Below are 12,120 nucleotides of genomic sequence, written 5' to 3'. Positions count from 1 at the left end.
ATCTGAAGGTCTTGTAGTGTAGAGCAAAGCAGAGTGAAGCCATAACATAACTCAATAATCACTAATGGGCGCACACACGCGAATGTGGAAACAACAGTTCATACTCGTGGGGTCGTGCATTCATTTGCATGTGGTGTCTGCATCAAGGCAACTGTCAGTGTTACTGTCGTGTGTCGGTAGAGTACAATGTATCCTGTATGTACTGTACATACCACATCATGTAGAACAAGAATTCTGCACTTCAAAGCCCTTCATAATTCAGGAAAGAGCCAGAACACCTAGCAGCGTCAGCTGGCATCAAATTGTTTCCATTTTCAACAATTATCACTAAAAAAATACTCAAACAAATGAAATGTAAATGAATTCAGATATACCAGAGCGCAGCTTTGAAGAGAAATGAAAAGAAATCCCTGCTGATATACTTTAACTGTTTTAATTTCCCCCGTTTATTTGCAGAACATCTGAAATCTAAAGCATCACCTAGAGATTTTAGATACTCATTCAGACCTCAGATCAGTCTGCCAGGGGCGATACAAAAAACAAACTTATTTTTGTAGGCCTGCATTTATGTAATATCTCCCCCCCCCCCACTTTTCTGTTAGACAGTTGTACGCAGTTCTATAAAACAGGTTGGCCTTAGTCGTCATTCTTCATTGCTCTGCCTGTAAAGCATGAAAATTGCGATGTAAAATAAAGCTTTATTATTATGATGAGATTAACACTGAATATTTAATGTCCCCCACTTCTGCTAAAATGTAAACAGCATTTAGTTTACAGAGTCAATACAACACTTCTTCTGAAAACCTGTTAAATGAAGCTTGGGGTCATAGCAAAAGAGTGTCTCAAAACCTGTTAAACCATAGCACAGCAGATCATCAGACAGAGTGGAAATTTTCAGTGAAGAAGCTGAAACGTATTTTACGTAGCAGCTACAAGGTAGCATTTTTTAAATCCAGGAGCTGTTGAAGACACAAACAGGAGGTCGCCCTCACCTCATATTGGACTGAACAAGGACACTCGTGCACAGTGATACCGGTGAAGACAAAAGAAAAAAAATGATGACTGACTCACCAACTCAAAAGCTAAGTCAGACGACAGAGAAAAGAAAAAGAGTCTGTAAATTAATCATTCTCTGGTCCATACTGAGCCGGGAAGGTGTTCTTCAAATAACAAAAAACAATGAAGTGAGTGTGATATTTACACCAAATGCAGATGTTGTATTAACATTGCCATCCAATTTGTCAGAGCAGCCACGGTAATGATTCAGTGCTGTGGGAAACACTGCAACAATCACAGTGAAGGTTTCTCAGAAAATGCATTGAAATGAAGAGAATAGATGGCACACGATACAAGACCCATTTACAAACAATAACATTTCTAGCATTAATTCAAAGTAATCCTATACCTGTTGCAAATACAAAAAGCCATCACGGTGTACAGGTATATTTGTAGCTCTGAGATCCGCAACATGGTGCACCAGACCTCTCGCAGAGATGAGAGGAGCAGCCCATGCGCCAGTTAATGAATATTATTATCATTGTTCTTCATAAAATAAACATCTTATTGATTGTTTTTTCTTTTCTTGTAACACCTTTGGCAAGTATTGTGAAGAATCAATAACGTACTTATCATATATCACAGGGGTTCTTCACCCTTTTGATCTCGGGGCCCACCTTTTCCAGAACAAATGGGACCCGGACCCACTCAAGTGATTCATTACTCTTGAATTCATTTGTGTCTATTTTTATCTATTTAGATGGAAACAAACCAAAATTTTGTGAAATGACATAAAACAAAGATATTTGTCATTGAAAAGTCCAACCAGCAGCAGAACCAGGTGCCAGTCATTTTAATCAAATTTATGGAATTAAAAAAAAAAAAAGATAAAAAAACACTCGATGCAAACTGTTCAGAAAATCGGGGAAAAAACAGCACAACACACATAGAATTCTGAATAAAAGAAATACAATAAAAGCAATGCATAAATATCATAAAATAAGAATTTCTTTTTCAAAATAAACTCTAAAGAAAATAAAAGTAAAGCGTAATTGAAAGTATCGCCATAAAATTGTCCAATAAATTTAAAAAACTGCTTCACCAGGTGCTTATATGAACAGTTTTGAACTGTTGGGGGGTCAGCATCACTTTCTTTATCATTTTTTTTCTTTCTCTTGTAAATCTAAAAACTTTTAGCCACTCTCTTGGTGCTCAGCCCATTGGTTAAGAATTACTGATATATCATCCTTAATAATATTGTAGCAAGCCGGGGTCATAGGTTGTTTTTCTACATCCATAGGAACTCACAGATGCTATTTATTGAAAGCAACCAAACTGCTGCAAACAGTGAACACAGAGAAGGCATAAAACACAACAGCCACTTGAATTATGGTACATCTGAAAACCACCAAATGCATCATGGGTAGTCCACATCACTGCTGGATACAGCAGTCCACCTCTCAGTCACTCCAATATATTACGTTTTTTTAAGAAGTGTGAACCAAACTGATGGCCACACAGCTCTACATTCGCACTCATTTTTGAAGACCATGAAGCATCTCTGCAAGCAGCACTGAAAACCTGTCAATCACAAAGGAATTGGGTTGTCTTAATAGCAATGCAACTTCATATTGAGTAACTACCAAACCTGTTACTATAATTACAAACAATGTTTAAAAATATCTTTGTACCACACCTATACTCTTCTTCTTATTATTATTGTTATTATTATTATTATTATTATTATTATTATTATTATTATTATTATTTCACCCAAGCTGTCAAGGGAAAACAAAAACTTAAACGTGGCTTCACAAGCCAATTGAGTAGAATAAAACATCATGAAGAGCAGGTCATCTTATCACAAAAAATGCTGCTGTGTGAAAATGAATTTGAATATGACCAAACTTTAAACAAAAGTCTCGCACCGACCTCGATTTTGGGCCATCTATCTGCTTCAAAGTTCAATACATGTGACGTCAAAGGCGAGACAACCGTTTGAATGTAAACATCGAAATGGTTGATATCCAAATGACAAGCACAACCCAAACGGACAGCTGAGAGTTAGTTGGTGTGTCCTCCACGGATGGGGACATCTGCTGGTCACAAACGGCATGACAGCATTGATGCGATAAAAGTCAAAGCGCAAGAGCGGTTCGAACGCTGAGTGATATCAGATGAGCAGTACCAACCATTGAAGGCCACAGAGGACGAGGAGGATCCCGGAACACAGATGGAAGAAGATGGATCATGGTATCAGTTACACCATATGACTCATCGTTTACACATTGGAATTACTTTTTATTTTTTTACTGGGATTCTCAAACACCACAGATGCTGGCGCAGTTAGGACCATGAGCGTAAGTGAAACAGATTTTATCCAACATCATGAATGTTTTACTGATATATTAACCATGCAAACTGTGAGTGACCTTTTTGTCTTATAATTTTTTTGTCTTATATGTGGAAAAACAGATTTAAAAAAGTCCGAGAAAGTGAATGCACAGGGTGGAATACATCGAAGTCCATGTTAGAACTGATATATAAATGCGTTTTAAAAGAAAACATTCGCATTTGCTTGTTCCAACACTAAAATACAGTTCAATCATGACAACAACCACAGAGAAAACTGCACACGGGTACACTGTCATTCAAGTCATTCAAGGGAAAAAAAACATGAGACAAAATGTCTCAGTGGCCGCTTGTCCCGAACCAAAATCATTCAGAAGAGCGTTTTGTTCCAGCTCACACAAATAAATATAATAAAAATAATACTCCGCGACACAATGTGTCTTATTGTCACACAGACTTACTTTGATGTCTCAATAAAATACACGGTACATCGTGCGTGTCAAGTTCTATGGCGGCTCTACACACTGAATTAAAACGTAAAAAAAAAAACGAAAAAAAAAAAAAAAAACCGAAGTGGTGGGGTGGGGAGTTATCAATCAGCTTAATAGAGATAAACAGAAGGGAGCATTTTTTTTAAACGTCTTTAACATGTTGACTATTTCAAATAAAACACAAACAAGAACTAGATCAATATATTCATGAAATCATAACGAATAGAATTGTAAACGTTAATACTGTTCATGTGAAAGTTAGGTTAAAAAAAAAATCTGTTGGGGAATAAAACACCGCTGTCCTCCGGTTGGGGCAGTGCTGAAATGAAGAATGGCATCTTTCCCACACATTAAGGAAAAAACTGTGGTAGCTGACATGAGGTTTACCTTGCCTGGCCCCGCATCCACTTGCTGTGGGTGTACCATCATGTTCAGAAAATACAATGGACCTAAAGTAATGAGTCAGAACCTGTGTAGAAATCAGTGGCCCAGGTATACTTGCATAAGGATCCTGTCTCTTTGCCGATTGTGGCGCAAAGTCAGCCATAGTCGGCACAGAACGGACTGTTATCTGGGATGTTACAAGGGAACAGATTGCATGGGGGAAGCGTCTCGTGTTGGCTTAGAAATGGATGAACGTGGTTCTTGAAAGCAACTTCACGTCATGCTGACACTCGGAACACTCTGAAACCCTAAGAAACCGTCTCCATCCATCTCCCTTCTGTTTCAGATTGTTTTGTATTGACAACCCAAACAATGATGGAGGAAGAAAGGACTTTGGCAAAGTCCTGCATTGGAAGATCCTTACAAGCGTTAATATTTATTTCCATTTTCACAATTATCCTGTGGAACTTTGCAAAAATCTCCACGGTAAGAAGACTTTTTAAAATTTAATTTTTAATCAAGATCTTGTTGCGTAGTGCTTGGTCATCATTGCTTGATGTCAGAATTCAAAGAATTCAATGAAGCTTCACATCATTTCTAAACCAAAATCTAGTGAAACTAGGAGATTATTAGCCTTCTATCCAAACCCTTAGAATAAATGTGAAACATTTCTTCCCAGAACTTGGTGGGTGTAGAGCAGGGAAGTAACATATGAGCCAAAGTTCCCTCAGACTGTTTGCATTTGATACATATTGGAGATGTGGATGGGTAAACTGAATGAATCTTCACTCTGGAGTAAAGTCTTTGTATTACCTCATATTGGATCAACTGGTGTGTAGAGTTTACAGCACAAGAGTAGATGAGAAGAAGGCATTTAGACCAAGATTCTGTAGTTAATTCCGCTGCTATTTCACTTTCACATGAGGCCCTGAGGTGTTCAGCATGCTGTGCCATAGAAAAGTCATGTTAGAAGCGAGTCAAGTTCAAGGGGGGAGTAAACTTCAGAACGTGAAATATTGATTTGTAAATCACAAAAGAAGTTCCATGTTTGTTTTTTCTGAGTGTGTTTTTGCTGTAATTGGGCATATGATGCAAAAACGTCAATGGTGACAAGCCCTTTTCTCTTCCGCACCAAGAAACCAGCATCTAGTTTTGAGGGAGGAAATAAATGATAATAACAACTTGGGTCCAAACTAGAAATTTCAAGCAACTGAAAGTTCGTCTTTAATTTGTTTGCATATCTTTAAAGTTTTTTTTTTTTAAATACAAGATCTTTCTCAACGGTAGTCTTCCCTCATTTCACATTGTTGTGGAACTGTTCTCCTGCAATTCCTGTGCATCTGTTTACTCTTGTCGTCTGATGAAATTCTACCTGTACCTTTGACCCTCATATAAACATAGTTTCCGAACAATGGTGTCTTGGATCGGTCAGGTATTCAGGCATCTCTGGTGCTGGGCAGATTTGGTGGCAGGCGCAGAATGTAGTTGAAGCGAAAGTCGAGATGTTACACTTTTCTTTCTTGAGTCAGGTTAAGGTCTTGCAGCTTGATTCATATGACATGACTCAGAGGTCTGCTTCCCCAAAGTTGCACAGCCCTCAGCCTGGTGTCTTTAGACTGTTTTTCAAAGCACCTTGACTCTGCCAATCATTGACAAAATCTTAGTGAAATTTTATTAGGCCTTGACTTGTAGATGACTCAGTCAGCTCCATTGCCCAGGGGTATTAATTGAGACTTCTGCCACTGTGTCCAGACAGAACTCTTTCAATGAGATCAAATGGCATTGGACAGATTTGTCCTAGAAACAAAATAATGTGGTTGGCATACAAAACAATGTGTTGAACACTTTTTCCCAGATGTATACTGTACACTTTTCAAACTCTTTACAAGAGGGGCTCCTCAACCGCTGGGCCAACTGGTACAGGGCCACTGCTTATATATAGCAGCAAAGTGTTGACAAACAGTCAGCGACTCAGATGACTTCGGCCATGTTGCGGCACCATGATATCAACGTAGTTTGTGAGGTGGCAGTGAAGACTTAAGTTCCAGCACTTCCTTGACTCCCTTCTCATTTCGTAAAACCAGAACATGACTCTAGCACCAACAATATCTTGGTTCGCCAACTTGAACCAATATTTGTTCGCTGCAGCTGCAAACCAACTTTTCAGGTTCTGGACCAGTTGTTTTCCTGTCCAATCATTGTGGTTGGTTCAAAGTTTCATTGGGTGTGAGAGGGCTCTGTGGTTGGCTGCAGGGTATTATGTGAGCTGTTCAGTTTCATTTCACATCCTGGTAACTGAGTCCATTGTTGAGAGTGATGCCACCTCACATTCCCTATCTATTTCAGTAATTCTCTTGGTCTCACTGCTAAAAGCTTAGCCTTAGCAACACAGCTATCCCTCTGGAGCTGGTATTGTTGTCTGACGAAATTCTACCTGTGTCTCTGACCCTCATATAAACATAGTTATCTAACAATGGCGTCTTGCATCGGTCAGGTATTCGGGCGTCTCTGGTGCTGGGCAGATTTGGTGACAGGCGCAGATGTTAAATGCAGTTGAAACGAAAGTCGAGATGTTACACTTTTCTTTCTTGAGTCAGGTTAAGGTCTTGTAGCTTGATTCATATGACATGACTCAGAGGTCTGCTTCCCCGAAGTTGCACAGCCCTCCACCTGGTGTCTTTAGACTGTTTTTCAACGCACCTTGACTCTGCCAATCATTGACAAAATCTTAGTGATATTTTATTTGGCCTTGACTGACTGACCAGCTCCAAGACGTAAAAATAGTGTCTCACACTGAACCCATTATGAACAGAAGTTAATTTTGATTGTTGAACTTTCACAGTAAAGCGCAACACTGTCAAAGTCAGAGACAGACGGAACCCAAGTGCACTGTGTAAATGGTAGCAAACAGACTTGGCCATGAGAGAAAAACGGAACAATGTATTAATGGGGACCTATTGTGCATTTTCACTACAGTAGTTAAGTCACACAAACAAATATTCATATTTGTTTCATGCATTTTTTTTTGGTCTTTTCACTTTCATATGCAGTAAAAGTTGGCATGTTTGAAACACTGTTTACGTTGCAGTAATGGGGTGAGTTTGGGATCAAGGTGGTGATGAACCACTCATTCAGTGGTTACCATGAGGGAAATTATCACCCGCATCCACATATGACCAGTCAATCTCTCCTTGGTCAGTGGCCTTGAACTAAGCACACACCCGATCACAGCTGATGGTTGTTAGAAGCAGAATTCTGTGGTGTGGTACTAAAGACTGTTGGGGGCTTCAAAAAAGATTGAGATTTTTTTCTTACTTCATTAGGATCAAAAGTATTCACCTCCACGACCAAAGCCCAGCTGCCAGAACAACAGTACTGCATTTGGATTCCAAAGAGAAAATGGGAGCAAAACAACAGGAAAAGTTGACATTTGTAAATTCCAACCCTCCTCCCCACACGAACTTATTGAAGAACAGAACATATTCAGCTCAATAGCTTGGCCCCAAACACCACCCCTGCTGGGTAACAAGTGCACCAACGCCCGTGGCAGTAGCTTTACTCTTCACAGAGGCACTGGAGGGCAACAGTGGCATGTTGGCGATGAACTGAGAGTAACTATTACCATGAAGGACTTCCTGGGCAAACCAAAGAAGACTGGAGGAGATGTCCTAGTTGCCCGAGTCCACAACTCAGTTCTTCAGGCTGGTGTTGCAGGGCAAGTTATCGACCATGAAAACGGCTCCTACACAGCCACATTTCCTTTACTCTGGACTGGAAAAGCAACCATCGAGGTGAGGGTTGAAGTGCAGTTCACACAAGTTTACAGTCAAAGTACAGTACAAGACGCTGTTTTGTTCTTTTGTCTGCCAGGTGACTCTTCTTCATCCCAGTGAGGCCGTCACAGTAATAAGAAGACTGAACAAAGACAATCCAGACAGAGTTTACTTTAAAAGTGTTTTCCGCCTAAATTCCATCTCTGAAACCATGAACTGTAATTTCTGCCTGCGACCCACCAAACTGCCAGTGTGTGACTTCACCGACCTCCTCACAGGGGAGCCATGGTTCTGCTTCAAGCCAAAACAGCTGGGCTGTGAAAGCAGAATCAGCCATTTTATGGGAGGATATCATGCCAAAATATTCCATGACCCTGGTGAAGAAAAGGTTTTCCAAATGTAAGAGCTTGTTTGAATTTGACAAAACCTACATTACTTTCATTGCCTTTAGTTTAACTTTTATTTTCGTCGGGGGCTTAGTTGGGTCTTGTAACCAGGGGTTCACTTTTCATTAACTTTTGCAGTTCTACTCATGTGATAACTGGATATGGTACGTGGTTCAGTAGTCAGCATCACTCATGACTTTCCCAACAGCTTGGTTCCTTAATTGGACATATTTTACTGACCTGAGAAACTGGTGCGTTGATGTGGTACTGAAGTACAGAATGGCTACAAATATGCGCCACATCCACACATGAGAGGAACCTATCATGAGAGCCAGTTATTCTTATTCAGCACAAGCGTCAACACATTTTGATGCTTACTTCATATTCACTCTGAGTCAGCAAATATATTCTTAAAACTGAAAAATACTCACAATGCAAGTCAAATGGCATGTGTTCATCACGTATGTATGATTGGACTTTTTTCAGTGGTGTCAACATGAAAGTGAAACTGAGATCTGAAGGACCAGCGTTTGTGAACGTGCTGCCACAGAGGAATGGTAACAACAGTCAAACTGATCATTGTGGAATGGATGTTTAAGAAGTTTGCTTCTCTTTCATCAGCTTCATCAGGTTCAGAGAGGAACAGAACCGTAGAGAACTTGGGACATTCTGGATATTACTACCGTGGAGAGTGGCAGGCCCTGGATGGGACCAGAGTTCAGCATTTTCAAAAGCCTGCTGCCATGAGTAAATGTCTCCAAGGAAAGAAGATCTACATGTTTGGAGACTCCACTGTCAGACAGTGGTATGAATACCTTGTTGAAAAACTGCCAGGTGGAGAATAATGAGAAATGCAATTACGGGTTGAGTACAAGCAGAATTTGCAACAAGTGTTTCTTTTTTTCCTTTTTTCTTCTCAGGTCTGGTGAATTTTGATTTCCACAATGGCCCAAAGACCGGACCGTACATGGCGACCGACATTGCAAACAACATCTTCATGCTCTACCAGGTCCATGGTCTGCCCATACGTATACGACCCATCTCAGTCAGCAAGGTTCGATACGTTGCCAATGAGCTGAACTCCATCGAGGGAGGAGCAAACACCGTTGTAATTTTGGGTATCTGGGCTCACTTCGCTTCATTTCCTGATGAGGTTTACCTCAGGAGACTGCAGCGCATCCGCAACGCTGTTGTGCAATTGTTGAACAGGTCTCCAGGCACACTGGTTATTATTCGCACTGGAAACATCAAAGACCTGTCTGCTTCTGGAGCAGTATTCAACAGTGACTGGTCCACCATGCAGCAGAATAAGATACTTCGAGCTGTGTTCCACGGAGTGAATGTTCGCTGGGTGGATGCCTGGGAGATGACATTGGCACATGATGCCAGGTTTCTGCTTCACCCCCTGCCCCCTATTATCAAGAACATGGTGGATGTGGTCCTGTCCTACATCTGTCCTCTGAAGGAGGGAAAGGTGCTTGGTGGCAAGAGCGCTGTGGCCGTCTCCTGAACACAACTGCTTAGAAATGGGCTCCAATGAAAGAGGAAGCATGGAGGACTAAACCAAAGAAGCCTGATGGACTCTGGAGGCATGTGAGACTGCTGTCTCTGACATGTTGACTGTACCTGAGAACCATGTGGAATTGACTGAGATGAAGTGCAGAAGAAATCTCACTCTGTGGGTCATGAACTCAAATGTACATTTGCAGTGGTTTGACAATATGGTGGCATTGGTATAAAGCAGGAGAATCAAATCATGTGACGTTGCCTTCGGCTGCGTCGTACTGGTTCCTGTGAGACTGAGCTATATTAAGTCTTTTATTGCTGATTTTACGCCTTGACACTAATTTCAAACTGACCTTTCTCTGATTCTGGATTCATTTGGATGACATAATTTGGTGTTGTTTTGATCTAATTGATCAATAAAGTTTTTGCATTTGTTGTGGTGTGAGGTGTCTCTCCATTCCCTTGAACTGACCTTTTGTAGTTATTGTGCTGCACTTTTGCCTCTGATTCTTTGATGTACTGTATTTTCTGGATTTGAAATCGCTCCGGATATATAAGGATATATAAGATATACAAGTGGCACCAGCCATAAAACACATAATAAAGAAGGAAAAGACATATATAAGTCAAACTGGAGTATAAGTCGCATTTTTCGGGTAAATTTATTTGATAAAATCCAACACCAAGAACAGACATGTCATTTTGAAAGGCAATTTAAAATAAAAATAGAATAGAGAACGACAGGCGGGATACGTGTACGGTAACTATAGCATGAAGCATAAAGAACAGGCTAACACGTTGATCAAACCATTTTTTAAACTGGTCACTTTTAAACAACTCTGCCGACTCCAGTGGCAGAAGATGCGACGCTTCCTCTTCTACGTCGCTTTCGTCAGACTCATCGTCAGTTGTAGTTCCCATTATTCCAGCCTTTCTGAATTTGAATCCTGGCTGTGTCGACCTGGCTTTTAGCCTGAGATGAGCTTTTTTGTTTTCTTCATTTCAGTAAGAGTAACCTCCGCTTTTCACCAGTCCCTTACAAGTTTCTCGCTAACTCCAAAGTTTCTTTCTGCTGCATATTTCACTACTTGCAGCTTGTAACCTACAGAATATGATTTTCTTTTCGGTGCCATTTTTGTTCAGCCTTTCTCAGTTGTTTTTATTTCAGTTAGAGCACAATGTTAAAATTCTCAACTCAGGTTGAGAGCGCCCCCTTACGGTGTAGTGTGAAAATAACATGTGAAATTATATAATGTAATGTAATATGTAATTTCACGCATAAATCGCACCCCGGCCAAACTTTGATAATCCGCAAAATACGGTAATTTGTTAAGTAACAAATTTTTAATTTTCAGACAGTTTCAAGTTGTAAGATATTAACCCATCCAGTCTGTCTCACAATCTTGTCTCCTGAAATCACCAGATCTCCTCTTCATGACCAAGTTGCATCATCCAGTATAACAGCAGGACATCCTGCTTCAGTTATGCAGGACATCCTTCTCCTTATCACTCCAATCGCCTTACTGCCACGTGTCCATTGACTCGAAGAGTCACTGAATCAGGACTCCTCCGCGTGATCCCCAGGATAACAAAGTTCATCTGTGTACCGCCTTTTCCAGCCGAAACATACTACAACATAGGCACATGCGCCAGGCCCGGTGGTTCAGGTTCTCACACACAGGCCAAGGAGTTAAAACACCAAAACTTATGCCATTTCATGCCTTCATAAACACTCAGCTACAGGTGAGAGAACTGAAACTATCCTCCCTGAATCCCGTTTCATCAGAGTTTCGTGTTCCAGTCCTAACCGTTGATTTGTTCCTGTGACTGCTCCTTCAACCACTGTCCCCAGCGGCCCTTGGTCCCTTGCGGTCGTCTTTATCTCGGGTCTACCTCCCTCTGCAGGTATAAATGCTATGGTTACCATTGTCGATAGGTTTTCCAAGATGGCACACTTTGTTCCTTTGAACAAGCTCCCATCTGCTCTCGAGACTGCCAACCTCATGGTTCTTCATGAGTTACGACTCCACATGACTCAGTCTCTGAGAGGTAATGCACTCACTAGCTCTCCTCTGTACATGTCCAAACCATCTCAATCTAGCCTGTCTGACTTTGTCTCCTAAACACCTGACATGTGCTGTCCCTCTGATCTACTGTTTCCTGAACCTATCCGTCTTCCTCACTCCCAGAGAGAACCTCAGCATCTTCATCTCGGCTACCTCCAGCTCTGCC

General features: G+C 40.9%; 1 protein-coding gene across 2 annotated transcripts; it reads left to right on the top strand.

Moving 5' to 3' along the window:
- Nucleotides 1-3,210: 3,210 nt before the first annotated feature.
- LOC128757637 (NXPE family member 3-like) lies at nt 3,211-10,237 on the top strand. Of its 2 annotated transcripts, XM_053863086.1 has the most exons (7): nt 3,211-3,356; nt 4,570-4,709; nt 7,547-8,014; nt 8,094-8,395; nt 8,869-8,939; nt 9,004-9,216; nt 9,303-10,237. In XM_053863086.1, exons 2-7 carry the CDS (start codon nt 4,596-4,598, stop codon nt 9,890-9,892), a joined length of 1,758 nt encoding a protein of 585 aa, XP_053719061.1. In that variant the 5' UTR covers nt 3,211-3,356; nt 4,570-4,595; the 3' UTR covers nt 9,893-10,237. The 2 variants fall into 2 exon arrangements, with proteins under 2 accessions (XP_053719061.1, XP_053719063.1); XM_053863088.1 differs by lacking the exon at nt 4,570-4,709 and having other exon boundaries at nt 3,214-3,356.
- The last annotated feature ends 1,883 nt before the right edge of the window (nt 10,238-12,120 follow it).

Source organism: Synchiropus splendidus, chromosome 4, assembly GCF_027744825.2.
Source record: "Synchiropus splendidus isolate RoL2022-P1 chromosome 4, RoL_Sspl_1.0, whole genome shotgun sequence".
NCBI classification, from domain to species: domain Eukaryota; kingdom Metazoa; phylum Chordata; class Actinopteri; order Syngnathiformes; family Callionymidae; genus Synchiropus; species Synchiropus splendidus.
The sequence above is the reverse complement of the archived record's forward strand: the minus strand, read 5'-3'. Positions and strand labels throughout refer to the sequence as shown.

Bases quoted from the DNA above. Each gene is read 5' to 3' on its own strand.
- LOC128757637 (XM_053863086.1), top strand. From the start codon at position 4,596: ATGATGGAGGAAGAAAGGACTTTGGCAAAGTCCTGCATTGGAAGATCC. The intron at 8,396-8,868 runs GTAAGAGCTTGT...GACTTTTTTCAG, and splicing joins GAAGAAAAGGTTTTCCAAAT to TGGTGTCAACATGAAAGTGA. The intron at 8,940-9,003 runs GTAACAACAGTC...CTCTTTCATCAG, and splicing joins CGTGCTGCCACAGAGGAATG to CTTCATCAGGTTCAGAGAGG.